The sequence below is a fragment of the Triturus cristatus genome, chromosome 4_2 (genome assembly GCF_964204655.1).
Source record: "Triturus cristatus chromosome 4_2, aTriCri1.1, whole genome shotgun sequence".
Taxonomy (NCBI): Eukaryota; Metazoa; Chordata; class Amphibia; order Caudata; family Salamandridae; genus Triturus; species Triturus cristatus.
In genome coordinates, this window is record NC_140586.1 from 467883443 (window position 1) to 467908142 (window position 24700).

Below are 24700 nucleotides of genomic sequence, written 5' to 3' on the forward strand. Positions count from 1 at the left end.
CAGATGTCCTGCAAGTGTTCCTCCCACGTGGAGCTGAACACAGCAATGTCATCCAGGTATTCGGCACTGAATTCCTCCAGACCGGACAGTACCTGGTTGACCAGTCTCAGGAATGTGGCAGGGGCGTTCTTCAACCCAAAGTGCATAACTCGGAACTGGAAGTGCCCCTCTGGCGTTGAAAATGCAGACCTCTCATTGGCCCCCTCAGTTAAGGCAATCTGCCAGTACCCAGATGTTAAATCAAACGTACTGAGGTACTGGGCAGCTCCCAACCGATCCACGAGCTCATCAGCTCTGGGGATGGGGTGCGCGTCTGTCTTGGTGACCGCATTGAGCCCTCGGTAGTCCACACAAAACCGGAGTTCTGGGGTGGCACCGGGCACAGCAGCTTTTGGAACTAAGACCACTGGGCTAGCCCAGGGGCTGCTGGAGGGCTCAATTACCCCTAGCGCCAACATCTTGGAAACCTCTTCCTTGATGCTGGCCCTGACCTTGTCAGCTACCCTGTAAAATTTCTGCTTTACAGGTAGACTATCTCCAGTGTCCACATCATGGACGCACCAGTTGGTGACACCTGGGGTCAGGGAGAATAGGGAGGAAAACTGACCCAACACCTGGCGACAGTCCCTCTGCTGTTCTAGGGTCAGGGTGGGCGAGAGGACCACACCATCCACTGACCCATCTTGCTCCTTGGCTGCCAGGAGGTCAGGAAGAGGGTCACTGTCCTCTTCCATTCCAGCATCTGAGCCAGGAGCATGGTTACATCAGACCTCTCGAAGTGGGGTTTGAGGCGGTTCACATGTAAGTCCCTCAGGGGCTGCCTGGGAGTCTGCAAGTTAACCAGGTAGGTTACTTCGCTCTTGCGCTCCACCACCTCATATGGCCCAGTCCACTTGTCCTTGAGCGCACAAGGCTCCACTGGCGCCATTATCCACACATTTTGCCCAGGTTGAAATTCGACCAGAGTGGCATACTGGTCGTGCCATCTTTTCATTTCTTCCTGGCTGGCTTCTAGGTTCTCTTGAGCGAGCTTCCTAAAGCGCAGTGTCTGGTTGCAGAAGGCCAGCATATAGCTGAACACATCCTGGGGGGTTTTCCCGGGGGATTTCTCCCACCCCTCCTTTACCAGAGTGAGAGGTCCTCTAACAGGGTGGCCATACAGAAGTTCAAAGGGACTGAACCCTAAGGACTTCTGAGGCACCTCCCTGTAGGCAAACAACAGGCATGGTAAGAAGACATCCCACTTCCGTCTCATGGGCTCCGTAAGGCCCATAATCATACCTTTTAGGGTTCGGTTAAACCTTTCAACCAACCCATTTCCTCGAGGGTGGTAAGGAGTGGTGAACTTATAAGTTACCCCACACTCCTCCCACAGAGACTTCATGTACCTAGAGATGAAGTTGGTATCCCGGTCGGAGACCACCTCTCTGGGGAACCCCACACGGGAAAAGATCCCCATCAATGCACGGCCCACCACGGGTGCTGTGATTGTCCTGAGAGGGACTGCTTCCGGGTACCGGGTGGCGTGGTCCACCAAGACCAGGATGAACCTGTTGCCTAAGGCTGTCTTGGGGTCCACAATATCGATGCCCACACGCTCGAAAGGGGTGCTCACCACAGGAAAGGGGTTGGAGGAGTGCCTTGCACTTCCCTCCGCTCTTCCCACTTGCCTGACAAGTCTGGTGAGTCCTACAGAATGTCCCGACGTCATTCTTCATCTGGGGCCAGCAGAAGTGGGTGACAAGCCTTTCGGAGGTCTTGTCTTGCCACAGATATCCTGCGAGAGGCATGTCATGAGCCAGACCCAGTAGGAAGTCCCTGAAGTGCTCGGGTACCACCAGCACACGGGCTGCACCGGGCTCAGCGAACTTAGGCTCACTATAAAGCAACCCATCCTCCCAGTAAATGAGATGATCCTTGGCCGCTCCACCTGCTGCCTGGTCTGCAGCCTGCTGCCGCATACCAATGAGGGAAGGGTATTCCTTCTGCGCCCTGCAGAATTCCTCCCTGGAGGGGCCACCCTGTTGCTGCCAATGGGTCAGCTCAGATAGGTCCCCCAGTTCGGCCACCTGTTCCCCTGTAGGTTCCAGGGCATCCCCCTCAGGTTCTGCTCCTTCCTGGACCGTGGGAACGGTGGGGGCCGGTTAACCACACCCTCTGCTCCTTCTCCTCTGGGCAGGTACTGGGGCCACTGTTTCAGGCTCCAGGTCTGCTGAATCACCCCTACTGACTGCCATAGACCGAGTGGTCACACAGATCCACTCAGGCAAACCCAAAATATCCATGTGAGCCTGGCGTTCCACTGCCTTCCATGGGGAACTCTCCAGGTCATTACCTAGCAGACAGTCTACAGGCATGGATGGACTCACAACAACCTTCAAGAGACCTAAGACCCCCCTACACTCAAAGGGAACCTGCGCCACTTTACAGAGGTGCACTGAGTTGTCAGCTGCAACTACTGGGTGAAGTATATTGGGAATGACCTGCTCTTCAGACACCCACTGACACCTCACAGATGTCACACTTGCTCCTGTGTCTCTCAGAGCCTCCACCCTTCTCCCATTGATGGTCACCCATTGCCCGTATTTCTTAGTGTTATCGGGCAGGTAGGTTTCCTGAACCATCTCTTGCTCTCCTAAAGAGAAAAGGGTCATAACTGCTGGTCCCTCCCCTTCCCTAGAAATTAAATCCTCCCCCAAAGCTATACTCACTAAACCCGGTTTAGGAGCACCAGTGGGTGCTGGAGGTTTCTTGGGGCAACTAGGGGCAATGTGCCCCACCTCTTTGCAGTGATAGCAGGTAGGTGGGCCCCTGGGGTTACCCTTGTCCCCCCCACTCTTTTGATGGGGACCCTGCCCACCTTTGGATGTGGTACCAACAATTGCTCTGTGGATCCTGGTACTGGTCCAGTGGTCCGCCTCCTTAGCAAGCTCAATGGGGTCTGTCAGCTTGCTGTCTAAAAGATGCTGGCGCAGCTCTAGAACACATAGACTACTCAAGTGCTCCCAACTAATTAAATGCAACAACCCCTTGTAATCAGTTACTCTGCTGCCCTTCATCCAACCTTCCAGTGCACGCGAGTACAGATTCACACACTCCATCCAAGTCTCAGACTCTTTCATCTTGGAGTTCCTAAACTGCAGTCTATACTGCTCTGGAGTAAGTCCATACCTGAGACATAGGACCTCCTTCATATTGGGGTAGGTCATGGCACCTGCTAATTCCAAGGGCTCTAGAGCACTCCTCCCAGAGACCTCAAAATGTTTCCACAGGCCCGCCCCCCAATGCTGATCAGGCACACCATTCATCCTCAATACAATCTCATTCGAGGTAAACCAGGCATAGATATCCTCACTCCTATTATAATTCTGCACCAAATCTTTGGGGATATATACTTTACCCCCTTGCACTGGCTGTGCGCTGCCACCATTGGAACTGGTCTCCACCTGTTTGGCTCTGTTGTCCAGTTCCCTCATGCTCAACTCATGAGCCAAAAGCAATCTTTTCTCTTCTTTCTCTACTTCCAATTGCTTCATCTTCATTCACATGATTTCCAATCCATGCCCTCTCACCTTTTGGTTCTCCTCTAACTCTTCTGAGTGAAGCCCCTACTGGAATGGTTGCTGCCAGCCCTTGAGACTGGTCTGCCCATGGGCAGATCTTTGGGAATAAAACCATTCTCTTCACCTGGATCATCGTCCTCTTGGGTCTCCCACCAGGTCTTTGTTATATCCTGGCTTTGTATTTGTGCATGTGATCTCCCACTCAGCCAGTGGAAGGTTCAGTTTATGAGGTATCACAGAATGTTGGGAGCCAGCGGGTCAGTTGGGAAGGGCTGAGCAAGAGACAAGCTGCTCCTGGTGGGGTTTACCTTGGGCCTACTATTGGTCTTTGTACTGGTCTTGACTACCTGTAATGGATTGATCTGGATTACCTAGAACTATCTACCAATAAACATCCTAAGATCCTCCAAACGTCTGGACTCAGTCACTACAATTTTTGGCGACGGTTTTAAAAGAACCTGCAACTCCAACCTTGTCAAGCTTCAAGATTTCACTTCAACAAAATTCAACACCATCTAACTGGCACCTGTCTCAACTCACATTCGTGACCCCACCAGTGACCCCCATCGGTCGCCCTCAACGCATTGTGCCGGTTCAAATCAGTTAACAGCTACTGCCTCTACTTGTAGCTTCTCAAGTTCCTGCCTCTACTGGTCTGTTCTTTCAATGCAGGCAGCACCTCAAATAATTTGTCTACTTCAACTGCAGTCCAAGCGTGTTCCTATCTTGTCTGCAACGCCTCTACAAGCAAGTGCCTCAACTAGCAGGGTCATTTATGCCTTCTGAAGAGTGAGCTTTCTGCACATTCAACGTGTTTTCTAGCATACGTGCAAACTTTCCCTACAGCGTTTCAAGTGTCCATCCAGAACAAGCGTTCGTTTTACACTCACTCTAAGAGCCTCTTCGATTACATCTCTCACCAAGACGTAGCTGGCCTGATCACCCGGTTATCTGTCTGGATGTTGTTTCGACGTTTAGGGGACACTTTGCCTTTCATTCAACAATGGCATTTGTCGAGGCGCAGTCTGTTTGAAACTGTAGTGGATTTGGCTGTACATACCTTTGCGTGAGTACCGGTACTTTGGGCATATGCGCATATGTGTGGGCAAGAACTGTTCTGTTATGAGAGTTTACATTTTTTTTTTATTTGTCTAAATCTCTGTCGTGGATCTACATTACAAGCAACGGCAGCGCATCTTTGAATTCAAAAATACATGCGCGCGCTCCTCACCTTCAAGTGTCGGTGCAAGCAGTGAGTATTCTTTTCCTCAGTTCTCTGTGACGCGTGCCCGTGTCCTCTTCTGCTGTCAAGTCACGCCTTAATGCTCCAACGTGCCTTTAGCCACCCGGCATTGCGTCAGATACGTACCTCCATCTTGGAATTGGCGTAGGCAAGCACTCAAACTACTTTTAATGCATCACGATCTTCGTTTCCTTCCGGTATTTTGCCAACCACGTTGTTTTTGTGTGTGCGTTTCAATAAAGTTTCAAAAACTTCCAACGATGAGGGACGGCGAGGGATGAAGACTGTTTTCATTGTTTGGTGTCCTCCTTCTGTCATTGATGTCACTATGTCAGCCTGCAACCGTAAGTGCTTTCAACAAGTCTTGAGGTAGTGTTGGTACTATGCGGTCCAAAGTGACTGTTCCAAGAGACTATTCCGTGGTGGAAAGGTTGAAAGTTGGAGGATGTTCCACGAGTCCACGAGTTATGAGTCGTCTGGCACATGATAGTCGTTTCATGGATTCTTTGCAAACCTGTGTTTCTCTTCACTCCGGTGACAGGCACACCTTGTTTAAGACTGCCTGTTTGTCCATAATCGGTCTATAATTCACTGTTTGCATGCTTTTTGTCTGCCAACACTAGGTTCGCAATGGGTTTTAGTCCCATTGGCCAGCAATGGGTTTAAGTCCCATCTGCTCACGGTATGCATATTTCTCATGGTGTAATTTTACTTATAAAGTTTAAAATGTACTTCTTTTTTTTTGTGCATGTCACTGCTTAGTGACCTATCAAATGCGTGACAAGTCAAGTTTTTAATGTGACCTTTAGGGTTTTTTTTTTTATAAAAACAAATGTATATTTCTAGTGAGCTGTGTTAACAAGTGTTTTTATACGGTCACATACTGCACTAAATTTCATTTTCCAGCACAGGGCACAATCTCTTTACCTTAACATTAAGGTTTAGTTTGTTTGGTTTAGTGCACACTGTCGCTACCTTTGCAATAGGTGTTTCGCAAGTATTTTGTTTTCTACTTGTGGACAATGCGGACCACTTCATGGTTTGTTTTATATGGGTCTCAGTCCCATCTGTACGGTGCACAACGTGTTTGCCTCTACATGAGGTGTTTTAAATAGGTTACATTCCTGTTTAGTGCACAACAATTGACCTCCACTCGAGGTGAGCAATGTGGGTTATAGTCCTATCATTGCAGTGTATGACATTTAACCTCTACATGAGGTATGTTGTTTTTCTCAACAGTGCACAATATTTTTAGTTTTACCTGTTAGTTCACAACAGTGCACAATATATATATATATTTTTTTTTTTTGGGTGGTGTGTTTATTGGGTTTTATGCTCATCTGTTTAGTGCACAGTCTGCTCCTGTTCACCACCTGTTTATTTTGTTATGTTACCCTGACAGGGTATCTTGTCTGAATACCATCTGTTGTTTTTCTCGAAATTAATGTGCTTTGTTTACAAATTTTGAATTGGTATTCAACATCAACATTCTTGTTTTTGAAATTGTTATTTAATGGGAAGTGTGAGTGATTCATTTGTTTATCTTCTCACTATTTCCTGTTATACCCCAGTTTTCCTTGTGATATCTTTTACTGACGTCATTTGTGGATTCTGGATTCTTTCGTTCTGTGTTTTTCTCTATTTTTCTTTAATGGGGTTCATTCTTTCGTTGACTGGAAGTTTTCTTCTCCTTCTATCTGTTAGCGTCTGATATTGATTGTCTCTTTTTATACATGCCTGGCCAGCAAGTGTATCTTGGGGTAGTCATGGATGTTTTCTCTTATTGTTTCTGTGATTGTGCTAGAAGGGAGGATGGTCTTCTCACTTTTGTCATTTTCAGTTATGTTTTGCATCTTATGTTTTGCATCTTCTTGTGGTTTTTCTGTTTTTTCATTGGTGTACAGTGTTTCCGACTTACTCTTTGTCTTTCTTCTTTACTTTATCTTTTCTCTTGAAGCAATATATTTGTTTTTTATGGAAGAAAAGGGGATATATTATATCCTGGCTTTGTATTTGTGCATGTGATCTCCCACTCAGCCAGTGGAATGTTCAGTTTATGAGGTATCACAGAATGTTGGGAGCCAGCGGGTCAGTTGGGAAGGGCTGAGCAAGAGACAAGCTGCTCCTGGTGGGGTTTACCTTGGGCCTACTATTGGTCTTTGTACTGGTCTTGACTACCTGTAATGGATTGATCTGGATTACCTAGAACTATCTACCAATAAACATCCTAAGATCCTCCAAACGTCTGGACTCAGTCACTACAGTCTTCAAGACTCTTTGTAGCACATCCTTTCTAGATCCGCTTTTCACAGGGCAACCAAGGTCTTTGCAGAATTGCTTGAGCTCCTCAACTTTGTACGAATATAGATCCTCAATGGAGAACTCCAATCCTGCCCTCTCACTTGTTGCCACCTGAGACATGATACTCTAGAAGAGTTACTCAAAAATAGAACCAAAAACACAGTATGTGGTTGCGTAGTGGTCTGCACTTAAACTAGTGATGTACACCAATTACTGTGGGTCAAGTACAAATACAAGTTCTAACCCCACCGCTGCCACCAATGTTAGATCTGGGGGTCTCTAGTTGGCAGAGGTCGTTACCACTGTCCAAATAGGGACCCTTACTTCTAGTCAGGGTAAGGGGGATACACTCTTTAGATAACCCCTGCTCACCCCCTTGGTAGCTTGGCACGAGCAGACAGGCTTATCAAAGGCAATGTGTAAAGTATTTGTACCAACACTCACAGTAACACAGTGAAAACACCACAAATGGACTCCACACCAGTGTAGATAAATAAAGTACTTTTATATAAACTACACAAGACCAAAACGACAAAAATCCAACATACACAGTTCAAGAATATGGTTTCATAAGAGTTCTTAGCTTAGCGACAGAATAATCCACATTAGCGTTGATTTTAGCCAACAGTACCTGGTGAAGCGATAAAAGTTCCTAGCGGTGCTCAGGTGTTGAAAAACAAGCAACAGCGTCAGACCTGAGACCCTGGGGAGGCGGTGCGACAACCCCGCTGCACGCAGTGGGCGTGTGCGACGAATCCGGCCTGTATGGGGAGTGAGGCGATACTTGTATGGATTCCGAGGCGTAGCTTCTACGGTAGAAATTTACTCGCAAAGGCACACTGCGACGATCTTCGATGTTTCTGCGACGATGTTCGCAGCGATGAAATACGACCCGCTAACGAGCAGTGTGACGATCTCACTCAGCGGCGGCAGGCTCTGTGACGATTCTCGCAGCGACGGGAAATCTCTCCACTCCGGGGGCAATGCGCTCCGAAGATGAACGCGGCGTTGATTTTGCAGCGGCAGCAGGCGCTGCGACAAACTTCGCAGCGACAGAAATGTTCTCGCTAAGCCGGCGGTGCGTGAAAAAGTTGCAGATCTTTTGCTTTTCTCTTGGTCAGCTTCCCAACAGCAGGCACAACTTCCAGAGGTAGACGGAGGAGGGGTAGGTTACTACGTCCCGGGCAAAGGAGCACGTTCTCTCCTTATGCCGACTCCACACTGCTGATGGAGCCCTAATCCCTACAACTTGAGGGTTGGGTAAAGGTTTCCACAAAAGAAGGAAAAACCTATCAGCGCGAGGACGCTGTTCAACCTTACTACTGAGGTACAACAGGTTTACAGAACCACACTTTATAGAAACCTGTTCTTTTGAATATCCACAAACACTTTTCACTCACTTTTTAATTATTTTAGGTCCTGACGAAGCGCATTTGGGATCCCTTAAGGACCCACCCGTAAGCGCGAAACATGTTGACCCCCCACCAGTAGGTTCCCCACTCACTTTCCTGAGAGCAGCAGTTACTTTCCAGAATCTGCCCTCTTTTATTTCTTTTTCTAAGAGTAGCTCCAGGATTATTAATTTTAACCTTTTGCCAGGTAGAGCCGTGAATAAAGGTCTTGTACTCTACCCAGCAATTTTTAACGCACCACCCACTTTTCTTCCTATAGGCCCACACACCCCCATGCACAACTGCGGCGTCTCCAACCAAAAGATCTCCGCCAAAGAGCCCTCTTGCGGGGCCCGTGGGGGACTGCAGCGCCACCCCCACGAGGAGCAACGCCCCATGATGAAGCAAGACACCCGAAAGGGTGTGTGAGGGCACTATATACAAAAGGAGAAATTCCCCACACCACATCGTGAGAGCACACACAATCATTTTCTTAGGAACAGTCACCCTCTCATAATATTTAAACAACTTCCAGAGGCTCCACAATGGGATCAGGCACTCTAGGAAGGGCAGAACTCATACAGCAGAGTTCAGGGGGAAGCTGGGGGTGAAGTCCTTTTGTTCCTGGGACTTCTTAACAGGAGGCCAGCTCTACTCAGGCCCTTGGAGAGTCCATCAGGCCAGGGGACACAGCACACAGCAAAGTCCTTCCCCTCTCCTTGGCAGCAAAGCAACTGCAGGTCAGCCTTACAGCAGGTCAGTCCTTCTTCTTCAGTCAGTCAGTCATAAAGTCTTTATTCGGTTTAAGTGCAAACCATAAAAGCATACTACAATAAATACATGATAAAAACAAAAATTTCATTTTTAGGGAATTACCAAGCTTAAAAAGAAACACAATTACACCAAATGTTTTAACAAGGTGACGTTCCAATTAAAAAACATTAAAAAGGGTACAGTTCATTTCTTCAAGGTACGAATTACCACAGTTAAAAAACTTGCAATGTTGAAAGTTTCCCAAACATTGTTTAAAAGCTGTAGGTACAAGAAAGCAGGTCTCACTTGAATAAAGCCTTTATCTCTTAAAATTGGGATTAAGAAACGTTTCCTAATGTCAATAAAGTGCTCACAGAAGAAAAAAAGGTGTATTATATCCTGGGGGGAAAAGTTATCACAGGAACAAGGGCCAGGGTCCAACGCCCTTTTCCAGTCTTTCTTAGCTCCAATCAATAGGTGTAGTTGATTCAATCTAAATCTGGTTAAAAGAAAACGGTGATTTGCATTTGTTACATATCCAAGATAAGGTTCCATGAAAGGTGTTGTTTTGCAGAGCTGATGGGTCCTAACAGAACCCTTAACCAGCTCCTTCTCTTCCCTTGCCGAGGTAGATATGTACATATGAGTTTCTTTGCACCAATTAATGTCACCTTTTACCAGGGTCTCGGGAAAAAGAAACAGCTCTGGTCTACCAAGCTTTTTGGCCAGGTTCCGAATATATTTCAACCAGGGTATGTGCAAACCATGATCAAGCAAAAGACAATCTCTCAAAATAGTGTGATTCAGGTGTAGATCCGGGTTAAGCCAAATGCTGATCCATTTAAGCATCGGGGCCAGAGCAATACTGTCTTCAAGAAAACCGATACCAAGTTCCTGATGGACAATATAGTTGGCGGTTGAGATCGGGACTGAGAGGAGGTTTTTTAAAAATCTGTCCTCAACAGTCTGAATGCTTTTGGCGTTGTTAATGCCCCAGACCTCAGCTCCGTACAAGGCTATGGAGAGACACTTAGCTTTGTACACCTGGATAAGGGCCTTCATTGGTCTAGCACCCAATTTTCTGGCAAAGCCCAGAACACCTACTGTTGCTCTTGAAAACACAATCTTTTTAGCCATTATTTGGGTTACCCCGGAATCTCGATCATCAAAAAGAACACCCAAATAAGGAAAAGAAGAGACCCTGGATAATTGATGACCCCCACATAAAAAGGTTTTAGATTTAGCGGATTTAGGGCCAATGACCATGACATGTGATTTGACAAAGTTAACAGATAAGTCCAGAGCCTTCATAAAATCGGCAAATGAATTTAACAATAGCTGGAGGCCCACTCCCGTTCTAGCGATTAGGGCGGCATCGTCAGCATATAAAAGGGCAGGGACTGAATATTTCCCTGCACGGGGGATGTCTTTACATGAGGCGATAAGGGTATTGTCTAAATCATTTATATACAGTGTAAAAAGGAGAGGTGCCAAAATGGACCCCTGCCTAACCCCATAAGATATGGGTATATCTTTTGTGCAATTACCCTTTTGATCGTAGCGAACTGTAGCTATTAATTCTCTATGTAGGTCCGCTAAAAAGTGGACGATGTCTTTGTCTACGCCAAGTGCAAGGAGCATGGGCCATAGTTTTGATCTATTTACACGGTCAAAGGCCGAAGACAAGTCCATAAAGGCGACCAGCAAGGTTCCTTTCTTGGCCACCGTGTATTTACCAATTAAGAGTTGTAGATTTAAACATTGGTCTATGGTACCCATCCCTTTCCTAAATCCATACTGGACCATAGAGAGTTTTCCAGATTCCTCTAGCCAACCGTTTAGTTGGGCGAGGACCACCCTCCCCAAAACTTTCACTGAGGAGTCTATGAGGGAAATTGGTCGATAACAGCTCGGGTCGCCTCTATCCCCCTTTTTAAAAATAGGAACGATGACCGATTTCGCCCATGTTGATGGGAGGTCCTGTTGACAAGCATTTGTAAAAACATTAAAAAGGATTTTGGACCAGAGTTTTAAATCTGATTTAAAAAGATCAGCCGGGACTCCATCAGGTCCCGGCGCCTTATTACTTGTCATTTGCAAAATAGCATTTGTCACCTCTAATTCTGTAAAGGTCAAAGTATAACTGTCAGAGTTAAATAAGGGCCCCGCCCTCGAACCATCTCCATCATACACCTGTTTAAAATGAGTATACCAGACGTCCTCTTGGATACCGCATTCAAGCTCGGTATTGCTTTTACCATTAAAAAAAGGCTTGTTTACAATAGACCAAAATTTCGCACTATTTTTGATGACATGCCTCATCCCTAATTTCATTTTTACGTTTTTTCTGAGCCATTTTATAGGCCTTCCTACAAATGGCAATTTCTGCTCTGTCAGGTGGAACCGCTTTAAGAGCTGACATAAGCTTCCGTTGGGAAGATGAGCAGCTGTGATCAAACCATTTCTCCCCAATTTTGGGTTTGTCCTTACATACTTTTTTGAGATCACTATTCACCTGACAGCAAATTTTATCATAGGCTGTCAGAACTGCATCACTACAGATCCCGTCTTGTGAACACAAAAGTATTTCATCCCCAACCGTGTCCCACAAGTTTTTAGTAAAATCCTCTGGGACCAGCTGACACCATTTCAGGCGTCGAGTTTGATCAGTTGGCCTAATGTCCAGTGTACTGACAGTAGAATTATCAGATTTTCTTTTTTTGAGATCATCAGTGAAAATTAACTGGACGGGATTGTGGTCACTATGAACAGACCATTTAACCTTATATTGACTTACATTTCCAGCTAAGTTAGATGTAACAAAGATGTAGTCAATAGTGGATCCTGTGCCACTACCTTTATAGGTCGGGATGTCATTAATGTCATTGACGGGATAGGCCAAATGATTCCCAACTAGAAGCTCATCTAAAAATATCCCCTGTGGTGTGTGTTCAAAGTGTAGATTACCTTGATTAGTTGGACCCAAACTGTCCCATATAAAACAATTTTTAAAACAGGGATGAACATTAAAATCACCAAGCACAACAACCGAATAAGGATTTTTACAAGATTCATTATACATTTGTAAAAAATCAAATAGACTGAGTAGATGTTCATTTGGCATATTCTGAATAAATGAATTATAAAAATTTACAATGAGCCAGATCCCATTTGAGTTGGAGTGGATTTCTGCTGCTAAACAGTGAGGCGAGCCTGTCTCCACTTTACTGTATTTACCATCAATGGTCAATGCAATAAGGGTTAAAAGTCCGCCTTTAGCCCTCCCCCTACTGGAGGCCACCGCTGGTGACCAAAAAGCAGAAAACCCATCCAGCAAAAAGGTATTTTCAGTGTCCCATGTTTCTTGTAGGCCAATAATTTCGTGGCCTAATAGACTGTCCCTCCAAATAGGGTCATGAGTTTTGTTGTTTAAGCCAGCTATATTCCAGCTAAGGACACTTGTGCCTAGAGGCATTCGCGGGGCACTGACGGTAGCATCCACTCTTTCATCAATGACAGTCCCCAATACAGACGTAACATTTTGGGTGCCCTCTCTACTTGTGACTGGCACAGAACCACTAGGAACCGTGTCCTCTCCCTCTATAGAGGATAAACTTTCCATAATAGTTCTTGAAGTAGCCCCAACAGAGTGCAGTCAATCATTGGAATCTAAGTTACTCAGAGCCTGAAAACGATTTGAGATGACAAAACCTTGAGGAAACTGGCTTTCAGGGTGACTTGCTCTGACCTCCCATGGAACACTGCGGGGTAAATGTATCTGTTGTTTATAAAAGTAACCCAATGAATGAAGGGTAATACCCTCGCCAGTGTGGGGGAGCAGAGTAGCTTTTGATAAGATATTATGCACTATGTGGGGATTTCTAAAGTTTATTACTACGCAATCCCCCTTTATAGTCTTGCGCGAGCGCCCAACCCAGGAAACTCTTCTCGTGGTTAAAATCAGATGGGATAAATGGGCTGGAAAACCATAATTCTTATTTAGCCACGAGACTGATTTATTTTTAAGGGATTCATGAGTTTCAGAGAAAGAGTTCTGGGCGACGTCCTTCAAGGGGGGAACATTTGTTAACACTACAACAAATGGGGCACAGTCAGGGGGGAGATCTGGTTTTGCTCCTCCTGAATAGGTACTTGCCGTTGCGTTATTACTACTTAAGCAACTTCCAGGAGGTGAAGTGTTATTCTCATTTGCTGTGGATTCGACAACCAATGGAGCTATACTATTTAGGGTGTCCTTTGAGGGCCTAGTGGTATCAGCAGAGACAGGTAGACCCTCTGCTGCTCTAGTCATGTTCCCAGAGGAATTAATCTTACGTGCCAAAAGATTACATAGGCCTTCAATCTCAACAGATAGTTCGCCAATCTTGGTAACTAAGGGTTCAACAATTTTCAAAATTTTGGACTCTAAAAGACCTAACAAGGAATCAAGTTGATGAGGATCTAACTTGGCCGTAGGGTTGTTAGAGGTGGCTGGTTCCTTGGTAACCTGAGTTATTGGAACAGGACCCGTCTTTTTATGAGTACTTCGTAGGCAACCCTGTTTCAGATGAGTCCGTTTGCGGGATCTTAGCACTCTCTGGGTTGGCCGGTCCAGAGAGTCTTCTACGGTCTCATTAACATCAGTTACTAAATCTCTATTAACTTCAAGTGATTCTTGTTCACTAGGAAAATGATCATCCAGGGTTAATAAATCATTATTCTCATTTAAACAATTCGTGGCATGAGATGGAGAAGAGGATAAAGTGACTGTGTTATTTGACAAAGGGCTAGTAGTCGTTAAGTTTGATCCCTGGCCTAATGATTTGCGCCTATCACTGTTGATTTTGGTGACAACTTTAACTAAGTAGTTATCTAACGTTGCCGTAGTCGTGGATTTGCTGCCTGCTACATCTTTAGCCATGTTTGACATACCCCTGGGAGAACCTAAAACTTAGATTAAACTTAATTAAACTTTCCCACAATGTGGCAACACCAACACATATAATGATGCCTGATAGCCAAACATGAACCAAATATAAACAAGCTAAAACCAATGCTACAGAACCGATATACCGTAAATAGGGCAGATTACCCCCACCGTGTAATTAATAATATAGTCTTGTAGGGTCTTACACGTTAGTGAGGTGGCCCGTCCCGGCCTCAATCGGTCCTCTGAGGGCCACAGAGGGCCCGCCCTTTGTCCGGGCTTCGTCCGGCGCACGCCCGCGCGCGTCCCGCGACGCGGAAGGAGCGGCGTTCTTTTAAGCGCTTCCGGGCGCTTGAATTGCGTGTGTGGGGCGCTAGGGCGCCTGGGAAATGTAGTTCTGCCCACGCCGGGGCGATGCGATGGCGGCAACGCAGGCCGAGGGACCGCCGTAGAGCGCCAGCAGCACCTAGCAGGACTCAGGTGGGAGAGGACTCCTTTCCCCCATCGCGTTTTCCAGCTTTCCCGCTCCACCAGAGGAGCGGCGTTCTTTTAAGCACTTCCGGGCGCTTGAATTGCGTGTGTGGGGCGCTAGGGCGCCTGGGAAATGTAGTTCTGCCCACGCCGGGGCGATGCGATGGCGGCAACGCAGGCCGAGGGACCGCCGTAGAGCGCCAGCAGCACCTAGCAGGACTCAGGTGGGTGAGGACTCCTTTCCCCCGTCGCGTTTTCCAGCTTTCCCGCTCCACCAGAGGAGCGGCGTTCTTTTAAGCGCTTCCGGGCGCTTGAATTGCGTATGTGGGGCGCTAGGGCACCTGGGAAATGTAGTTCTGCCCACGCCGGGGCGATGCGATGGCGGCAACGCAGGCCGAGGGACCGCCGTAGAGCGCCAGCAGCACCTAGCAGGACTCAGGTGGGTGAGGACTCCTTTCCCCCGTCGCGTTTTCCAGCTTTCCCCTTGGCAGAGCTTCCTTCTTGATTCCAGGATGATCTAATTTTCTGTAGTCTGGGTCCCAATACTTATACCCCAAAATCCTTTGTCCTCTGAAGGCAGAGGGGCCTTGGCCTAGTCAGAACCAGTTCTGGCCAGTCCTGGAGCACTCTGTTTACTTGGTTTCTTCTTTCCTTTGAGGGAGAGGGGCAGGGTCGTCAGCCGCCCAGCAGGGGGTGGAGCCAGCATTGTTGAAGGCAGGCACAGCCCTATTCAGGCCCAGGTGCTACTCCTCCCACTCATCTACAGGGGAATTTCCCTATTCAGCCCTGGGCTGACTCATTCATCCTCTGGGAGCCACCCCTGTCCCTGTCACTCACAAACCAGACAGTCAATTCACAAACAGGCCAAGGCACACAGAAAGGGCAGGAAAGGAAACAGCCACTTTCTTTCTAAAAGTGCTGTTTTCACACACAGGATTTAAAAACCATCTTTCCTAAAAGATGTGTTATTAAATTCTGCGTTCAGGGATACCAGACTTTAATTTTCTATCTTGCTCCTATGGGAAGATATGCAGGTAAACATTATACTCAGCATTCCACATTATAGCCTATGGGCAAGATAGCCTTTCAATAGTGAATAACGAAAATGGCTGTAATTCACTACCAGAGCATGTCACCTACACCAATACATGCTCTACCTTTCACATACACTGCACCCTGCCCAGGGGGGTACCTAGGGCCTTCCATAGGGGTGTCTAATGTGTACAGAAAGGGAAGGGTTAGGCCTGGCCAGTGTGGACACTGGTCGGGTCAGCATGGCAGTTAGCAACTGCACCCAGGCACTGCGGTGGCATGCCTGTGACACCATTTTAGGACTACTCCTGTGGGTGGCACAATCAGTGCTGCAGGCCCACTAGTAGCATTTGAATCACCAGCCCTGGCACACTCAGTGCACTTTACTAGGGGCTAACAGGTGAAACAAATATACCAATCAATATAACAATTTACCTAGGGAGCACTTGCACTTTGACACCGATCAGCAGTGGCAAAGTGCCCAAAGCATCTAAACCAGCAAAAACAAAATCCAGCACAGCGTCAAAAATACAGGAGGTAGAGGCAAAAAGTCAGGGGAAACCACACCAAAGATGCCAAGTCTAACAACCTGGCTTTTTTCCCAAGCATATCAGTAAGGTGATTGCCCGTTAACACTGCGCCCTCAGCGCCATGAAACTGCTTGGTGTACGTGCGCTTAAGAAATCCCTTTAACATAACATATTACATGGCCGTACTAAGGAGGAACTAACAAGCCGATTTGAGAATCAGAAGACAGCATTTACAAAGGACAAAGACACAAGCCAATGAAAAATATAGGTGGGGGAGTGGGCGCAGCTTCTCTCCCGTACTGAAGTACAACAGATCATCGCCAGAGCAGCGCTTGTGCACGGGCTGAGGCTGAGGCTCGACCTTAAAATATTGCATATGCGCAGATTGAGATATGCCAATTCACTAGTTTGGGAAAATGTCGCTGTGACTTTTCCCATGGCAAGCATTGCTTGTACACGTACAGCCTAGCCCTGCAAACGTGTTTATTTTACAAACATCTATACCCTGAGTTAAATTTAGAGTCTGGCCACTAGCATATTCGAAACATATTATACATTATTCACGGTATTAACGAAAACACAAATTTAAAATGACTATAAAATGTACTTTGTAAAAAAAAATACTGTAACTTTACAACGTAGAATTAGTTACCAATGTGGAGTAAAACATTAGATGATATCAAAGAAGGCTTTTTATTTTTTTTAAAAGCTGAAATTTTACTAGAAGTTGTATTTTTATCATCCCTTTTACCCCGCGATCATCAATTCTTGCTTAGAGAAAGGAAAGCACAAATGTAAACCAATTTCTATACAGTAATGGGTTATTATGTTAAGCTTTCTGATTTCAACATTCACATCTCCGTTCTCTGTGTCCCTTTAGGCAATGCTTAGATGGGGTCAGGAGTGTCAGGACTATAAAATATCAGCAAAGGCATCGACGGGGCTGCTGTCAGGGAATTCGGCAGCCCAGCTGCAGATCAAGTGGGAACATGTGCCAACATGGATGAAGAGAGCTGCGCACAGGTACTCTGTACTGGGCCTGTATCACAATGCAAGGGTGCGTAAAAAGGAGCATTGAAGGCTCGAATCACACACTTCTTTCTTCCCTCAGAGTCATGGAATTTGCGCCAGGAGTCGCTCTGATGTTAGGATTTTCTGAAAAAGAGAAGAAAAGTGCACCTCACCAGCTGGTACTAAGGGTGGCTGCTGCATCTCCACGAACAATAGACACCATTGTTAAAACCCCTGGGGTAGGTCTATTTTTGTGAAATATGTTTTATGAGGCAATGAAGCGTATTTGAAAATGATAGGCTGCGATTTTGGAAATGTCTGTTCTAAAACTAAGCTGTCAAAAACTGCTGTGCAGTTGAAGTCATTTTTGTTATGGGCTATGTCCTTAATCAAGTAGTGTGCAACGGTGCTAACAGAAGCTGTCGTCATATCTATATTTTCCGGGTGTGTGACGTTTTTATTATAAAGATCCCCAATATTGGACTTCAGGTAACTCGCAAAGATTCCCACTGCTCATTTCTCGCCTTCTCAGCATAGTTTTTGCTGCATTTGGCGTTGAAGCTTGTAAGTCGCAAGGTGCATACCTTGCATGGATTTTTTCCCAAGTAGATGAACACTCCCAAGGCAAAAAGGTTTCCCAAGTTACACTTGTATACAAAATGATATGGGGTATGCCATATTAAAAGCATCCATACAGTTCATATTTGTATTTCAAAGCCGAACATGTATATATAAATCTTAGTGATATTAAGTGAAAGTTTGAAAAGTCTGACCTAACATACCATAAAATCTGAGTCTTTGCGGTCAACTTTATATTTTCTTTTTCTTTATTCCAAGGCTACTTAGCCACGTGTCGTTTTTGATTGTTTTATTGCCATGGAAGCTTTAGGAGATCATTACCACCAGAATTCTAATGGGAACAACATCTCTCTTTTGGGGCAGGCACATGTTGAATTTAGGTACTTTATGTATCCTGTCTCTGAAAAAGATGTGGTAAAATAGACACCATTGTGATGTGTGCCAGATGTGCCTATGTTCTCAATTTTTTTATGTAATCAAGTGCTCTCTTCACCAGGGAGACTGCAATTAGCACTACATTCAAAGTAGGCTTAGTGCAAAAAGCAAGGACAAAAATATTCGGGGCATATTCAACCGTCTTCAAACCCTCATTAGGTCATTTGTGTCTGAATATTTCTGTTTTAACTGCCTCACCATTACATTTCTTTTGAAATAAATTAGATTCTTGACACATATCACTAATGACACGGATTGTCCAGAACAAATCTGCTTGAAAACATTTTTCTTTATCTCAAAACCGTTTTTATATGGTATTATACTTTACCTGACCTAGTTCTTCAGTCCTCCACTGCAGCCGTACACATAATCGCATCTCTTTATTAGGAAAATATCTTTATTCAGGGCCGGACAGACCATTTAACTCATCGGGCATTCCCCCAGGGAGATCTGGAGACATTGAACATATGATTTATTAGATCTCGCGCCGCTGTTGAGCCGTCAAAAAGACTCTCCAGTACCCCCGGGTTTATTCAGAATGCATAGCAGGTGAAAAAGAGAAATAAAAATAAATTTGATGAGAATGGAAATCGTGACAAAGAAGAGAAAGTTGGGAAATTTCACATTGATTGATTCATTGCTAATAATATAAATATTTTCGATCTTTTGAGCTTGTCAGAAAGAATAAAGTACTCTTTATTAAGTACACTAAAAAGAGTAATAAGATATTTAGGAACTATGTAACTTTCTTTAGCCTTCCTACGGATAACTATGGTACATTATTCACAAATTCATATAGTTATATAAATTTATATTGATGTGCATGTAATGTAATCATGTTGCCTACAAAATAAATATATGCAAATACTAAAACATAAAATAGTAAGTGCAGTGCCAGAACCATTTTTAAAAAGTACATCCTTGGCAAGTATATGTGTATGCATTGCAGGAAAAACAAACAATTGAGACGAATGTCAACATATGTCATGTACGTATACACCTCTTTGCAGTGGTGCCTGTGAGAGGAGAAGGCAGTGTCCGAAGCATATATACTACAGGCACAGTGGTGTAAGTGTCAGATTACAAATAGGGAAGCCAAAAAAAGTGTATAAATAAAAGTCAGAAATGTACTTCCATTGGCTCACTTCAACACCTGGAGTAAAAAAATCGAAAGTATTAGAAATTCACAACGAATTCTAGGAGTACTTCTGATGTGCAGATTAAATACGTCTGCATGCACAATTGTCACAATTTTATGCCTGCTGAACGGTGACACAAGAAATACTACTGCACTTGAAAAAGTATTTTGATTTTTCCTCCATTGAATTTATTTCCCATGGAGAATCTCAAATCTCCCCTAGAAACACATTACCCATTCACTTAACCTAAGGACATTTGCAGTGGTTTCTAGAGCAGGAAGCTATTTACAGATTGTGGTTAACTTCCCTCGAACATATCAGCCTGGAGGTGTTCATATTAGCTAACATGTCATGTGCATCCCACCATTAAAGGTGCAATTAAACCACTCCTGGATTGGTGGCATAGAAATTAGATTGTGTTTCACTAATTATGTATATTGTGCAACTGAGCTGAACTTCAATACAGAAGCAAGCCTCAAGAACTAACCCATAAATGAGAGATGTATTGCTTATGCATAGTGATTCTTTTTCGTCAAAGTTCAAAAGGATCTCTTTCCAGCAGAGAGCTAGTATTTGCTTCCTTTTGACAACATGTTACTGTAGGATCTTGAATCAAAAGTACCTTTTCAAACAAGTCTCCCATCAGTAACAACTAACTAAGAAAAATACTATAACACAACATGAACGAAACTGAGACCTTAAAACACCCATTTCTTTCTCAAAGGTAACATTCCTGTTGCTACTTGTGTATCACTGTACAAAAAACACAGCTATCATTTAGTCTAGAAAAAGAACCCAGGTACAAGCGACAAGGCAACAGTATTTCCCTTGGATTTCCTTGGACGCGTAACTTCAACCTTACTTTTGACAATCATTTAAGTTACTAAATAGGAAATGACAATGACATTGTTGCAGGGGCGGTGGGTGAGATTTTAAAGTGGTGGGGCGCAAACGAATTAGCATACAGCATCGTAGCGAGCGAGCGCAGCGAGCGAGCCCAAACCCCAAAAGCGGGGTTTGGGGGGGTTAGCGGCAGTTTCCTGCTGCTAAAGCCGCGATAATTTTAACGCTGTTCTTGATAATATGCCCCGTAATTAGCAAACAAAAAGAGTCAACCATTGTTTTTTTCGCAAACAGTCTGAAAAGAACATGAGTTGTGGAAAATTCACTTTAGCGTTCTATTTGTAAAGCAGAAATCTGTGATGTCGTCGCCCTTCCCCTGCGCTCCCTCCCTGATGTTTTTATTTTTAAGAGTGTACTCAGAACACAGCAGATGAAAGGAGTATCGAGTTTAAAAACGTAAGCAAAGCGACATTGGCTCCCAAATGCAGTCCCATCACGTGCACTTAAATATACATATTATTTAGACCACCATAAATTACCTGAGTCAAAGAATCTGAAGCAGCATAACCGAACTTACTTCAGCCAGCACAGAGGGCTACTAGTGCACAACTCATGACCCGACACGAGCCACTCAGCCACAAGCTAGCACACCGGCACGACGAGCCACCACGAGGTCTGAGGTGTGATGATGGAGGTGTGTGTCGTCATGTGCAGCGCGATGACGTGACTGAGTCACGTGACGGACTGCTGCGCTGCGCAGTGGCTCAGCCAATCCTGGCGCTAATAGCCAGCAACACTGTGCCAGGATTGGCGAGGGGGGCATAGTTACTCCTCGCCCATAGATGTGAGACCCAGGGGGCTGCTGTACCCTCGGGTCCCTCCCAGCTCCCTCCCTCACCAGCAGCTGCTCTGCTGGGAAGCCTTCAAGCTACTGCGCGCATGTTATGGCTGGTCATTGCCCAAAAATGAACATGCGCACACTACTTCACTACAGTACTGCCGCGCTGAGTGGACTGTCACTCCAGCTGCCGCAGCCCCGCCCCCCGGCCACCCCCTTCAGCACCGTCCACGATCGAATAGCGCAGCCGCCAGCCGCGAATCAGCCAGCGGCAGAGAGACAAACTTTAAGTTTTAAACTTTTAAATTATATCAGCGGTGATGATGGCTGGGTCCATGTCCATCTGTCCTTGTGGCTTAGTGGTGGGGCTACGCTCGAACGCCCCAATGGACGCACCGCGGCTGCATTGTTGATCAGGCGTTAAGAAGATGCATGATTACAGATTGGTCTAGCAGGGCAATAGTGCAGGTTGGTGTAGCTGGGCAATAAGGAGGATATTAATGTTGTAACAGCATTGTAAAAATCTCTGTATGTCATTTTGAGTAGTTTGTGCAGGCATTAGATGAGATATTGGGCTAATCCACAGTAATAATGCGTAAAGCATACATATGAAAAATGAACAACATAACTAAGGGAGTGCTTTTATTCCCTGTCAGGTCTATCTATTTAACTGTGGCTAAATGTTGTTACTGGGTTGCATAGTCATAATTATAATCTTTTAGGGTCTCTTATTACCAGCTCCAGAGTATCTATCTATCAATCAATCTATCTATCTATCTATCTATCTATCTATCTATCTATCTATCTATCTATCTATCTATCTATCTATCTATCTATCTATCTATCTATCTATCTATCTATCTATCTATCTATCTATCTATCTATCTATCTATCTATCTATCTCTATCTATCTATCTATCTATCTATCTATCTATCTATCTATCTATCTATCTATCTATCTATCTATCTATCTATCTATCTATCTATCTATCTATCTATCTATCTATCTGTCTGTCTGTCTGTCTGTCTGTCTGTCTGTCTGTCTGTCTGTCTGTCTGTCTGTCTGTCTATTTATCTATCTATAATGTAGAAATGGTTGATAAAACAATGGACAATGTTCAAAGCCAGTGGAATTATGAGATTCAGTAACTGTGGAACTTATTACATAGTTATGGATTTACCACATTTTCAATATCATGTGCTGCATACTGAAAAAGAAAATGTTGTCTCTATCTCCTTTGTTTCAAAATAATACTGACAGAGAATGGTAGCATAGTGCTGCATAATATGCCCCTTCATGACACAAAATCTATATAACTCTGATGCATGCTTTGGTCTACTACTGTTGCATAACCCTAGCTGCCTTACTAGAGTTCTCTGCTAGAAAAACAGTCATTGAAGTTAAGCAGATTTGTAGTGTCAATGGTGCTGTAGAGTGTTCTATACAAAGGAGCTGCTTTCCACCCAAAACGTGAGAACAATCCAAATGTTTCCTGCTCTTTTTTTGCATAATTTATGCAGCAATCCAAGCCAGAAATTGCAGTGTTTTGACTTAAGCTGGTTGCTTCCTTGAGTCTGGTCAAAGCTATATTTCTCTGATGGGCTCTACCAATACAAAGCTGTACTACTGTATAGGTACACTGGGTACATATATATTACCTTAAGGTTGTCGCCACTAGGTAGTTATGGTTAGGTCTTCTTTTCCATAGAAAGAGTGCATTTTGGTTTGATAATTACTTTGACTCCATTTGATGAATCTTCACCAAACGTTCCAAAACAAAGCTCATCCACCTCATCTCCTTCTTGGAAAGCTGTGGGGTGATGTGTCAAGTGGGGGCCGAGAAAAAAGGGGGGATTCCAAAACGCAAAATAACCATGCGTTTGACATAGACTTCTTTAAGACGGGCTACAGCAAAAAATGCTGAGTGGAATTACACCAAATTTGGTAGGAAGTTGGATCTTGGTTTACAGATTGTGCTTTCTGTGACTTGGTGTAAATCTGTTCATTAGTTTTTGAGAAATTGTGGGTCAACAATACCTGTATATTTAGGCAATTGTTGTCTAGATATGCTCTGATTGGCCAATGTAAAGGGGACTAGTTAATCCTGATTGGTTGGTTTCTATCTAAGCAATATGTTTTAGCATCCATTACAAGACTCAGGGACTTGGTCCTTGTGTCATGTACATTAATAAAAAAAAAAAAAAGTAATGGTCCAGGGTGAACACACCCAGACCAGAAAGGGCATGTGGGGGCGGTCCCAATGGGACCCCTCCTTTATTAGCTGCTCACAACATTGACAACAGGCTATGGCAGATGTTACTGGACTCTGGGACAGGGTCCCCGTTGAAATGCATTGTAGTGAATGGCAGGTGTTAAGGGTCACCAAAAGGAGCACGTATGAAAGGTGATAACAGATTTTAGCTAGACTATAAGTCATTTGTTGGTAGTACCATACTAAGTTTAGGAATTGTGGTGTGTTCTAATGTGATTTTGCCCTTGGAGTTCATGAATCATGTTTAAGAGAAAACTGTTTTCTCATGATTTTCCTATAGAGGTTATGAGAGGTGTTCAAGCAAATAGAATGAAGGAATATTTTCAGTAAATTCACACTATCTTTTTCAGACATGTGAGAAACAAGTTTGACATGCTCAGTAGAACATGGACTTCCATCAGGAGCAGCCTTTCAGTTGATTCCCCTGTGTTCACCTGCAGCCCTCCCACAGTGATCTAAAAAATTAATAGAGTGGTAGCAGTCTTACTCAGCCGCGGTCGGTAGTAGGAGTAACTGCAGGGCGGTGACGTGGGGAGGAGGAGGGGCAGGGTGGGGGGTAGTAAACTATGGATTATGGAGGTTTAGAGGTAAGTTAACATATAAAATAATAAAATGAATTTCGTTGCGTGCACTGCATCCCCAAATGCAATGCTGTGCACGCAACGAAATTCGTTTTATTAATGTATATAGTTTACTACCCCCCACCCTTCCCCTCCCCCTCCCCACGTCACCGCTCTGCAGTTACTCCTACTACCGACCACGGCTGGTCTTACTTATGACAAGTGTTCTCAAATATCTTCCTTTTCTATTTCATTAAAACATTCTGACATGCAGACTGAAACATGCAGTTTCAACACCAGTAGCAGACCAGTTAACTCTCTGGTGATGAGCAGGTTTACCACAGTGTTCTAATGAGCAACTAAACTGCTTATAGTCTAAATTTATGCCAAGTGTGTTTCACGTCAGAAAGCCATCTTGATGGAATTAAAATGGAAAACTGAAAGCATTTTCTACTGAGAATACTACAGTAAATAAGGAAGTTAGGGAGCTTCATAACAAACAGTCTCCCATGATAGCCACCAGAGAAAAAATAATCCACATTTAGCACAAATATCACCCAAATGTAGCCCAAATATAGTCCGAGGACAAAGGTGTGCAAAACAGTTGAAAAAATACTAAAAAATCACAGTTTTATATGGCACGGACATGACCTGAAGGTATTTGAGTTCTCTACATGAGCATCAGTTACATTACACAAGGACACATTAATTTTGGTTTTAGGCATGGGGAGATTAACTGATTTGCCAAGCCTAACAGGATGTTAAGCCGATGCCAAACACAAACCTGGTACTGCAGTTGTAAAGTCAACAG

At 44.6% G+C, this 24700-nt stretch overlaps 1 protein-coding gene across 4 annotated transcripts in view; it reads left to right on the plus strand.

Annotated features, from left to right (window-relative positions):
* The window catches only part of LOC146834561 (vitellogenin-1-like), a 977187-nt gene that overhangs the window by 625179 nt on the left and 327308 nt on the right, over positions 1-24700 (plus strand). For all 4 annotated transcript variants that reach the window (XM_085601961.1, XM_085601964.1, XM_085601963.1 and 1 more), the window contains 2 exons: positions 17092-17234; positions 17323-17461. In XM_085601961.1, coding sequence (XP_085458087.1) covers positions 17092-17234; positions 17323-17461 — 282 coding nt within the window. The remainder of the gene's footprint in view (positions 1-17091; positions 17235-17322; positions 17462-24700) is intronic.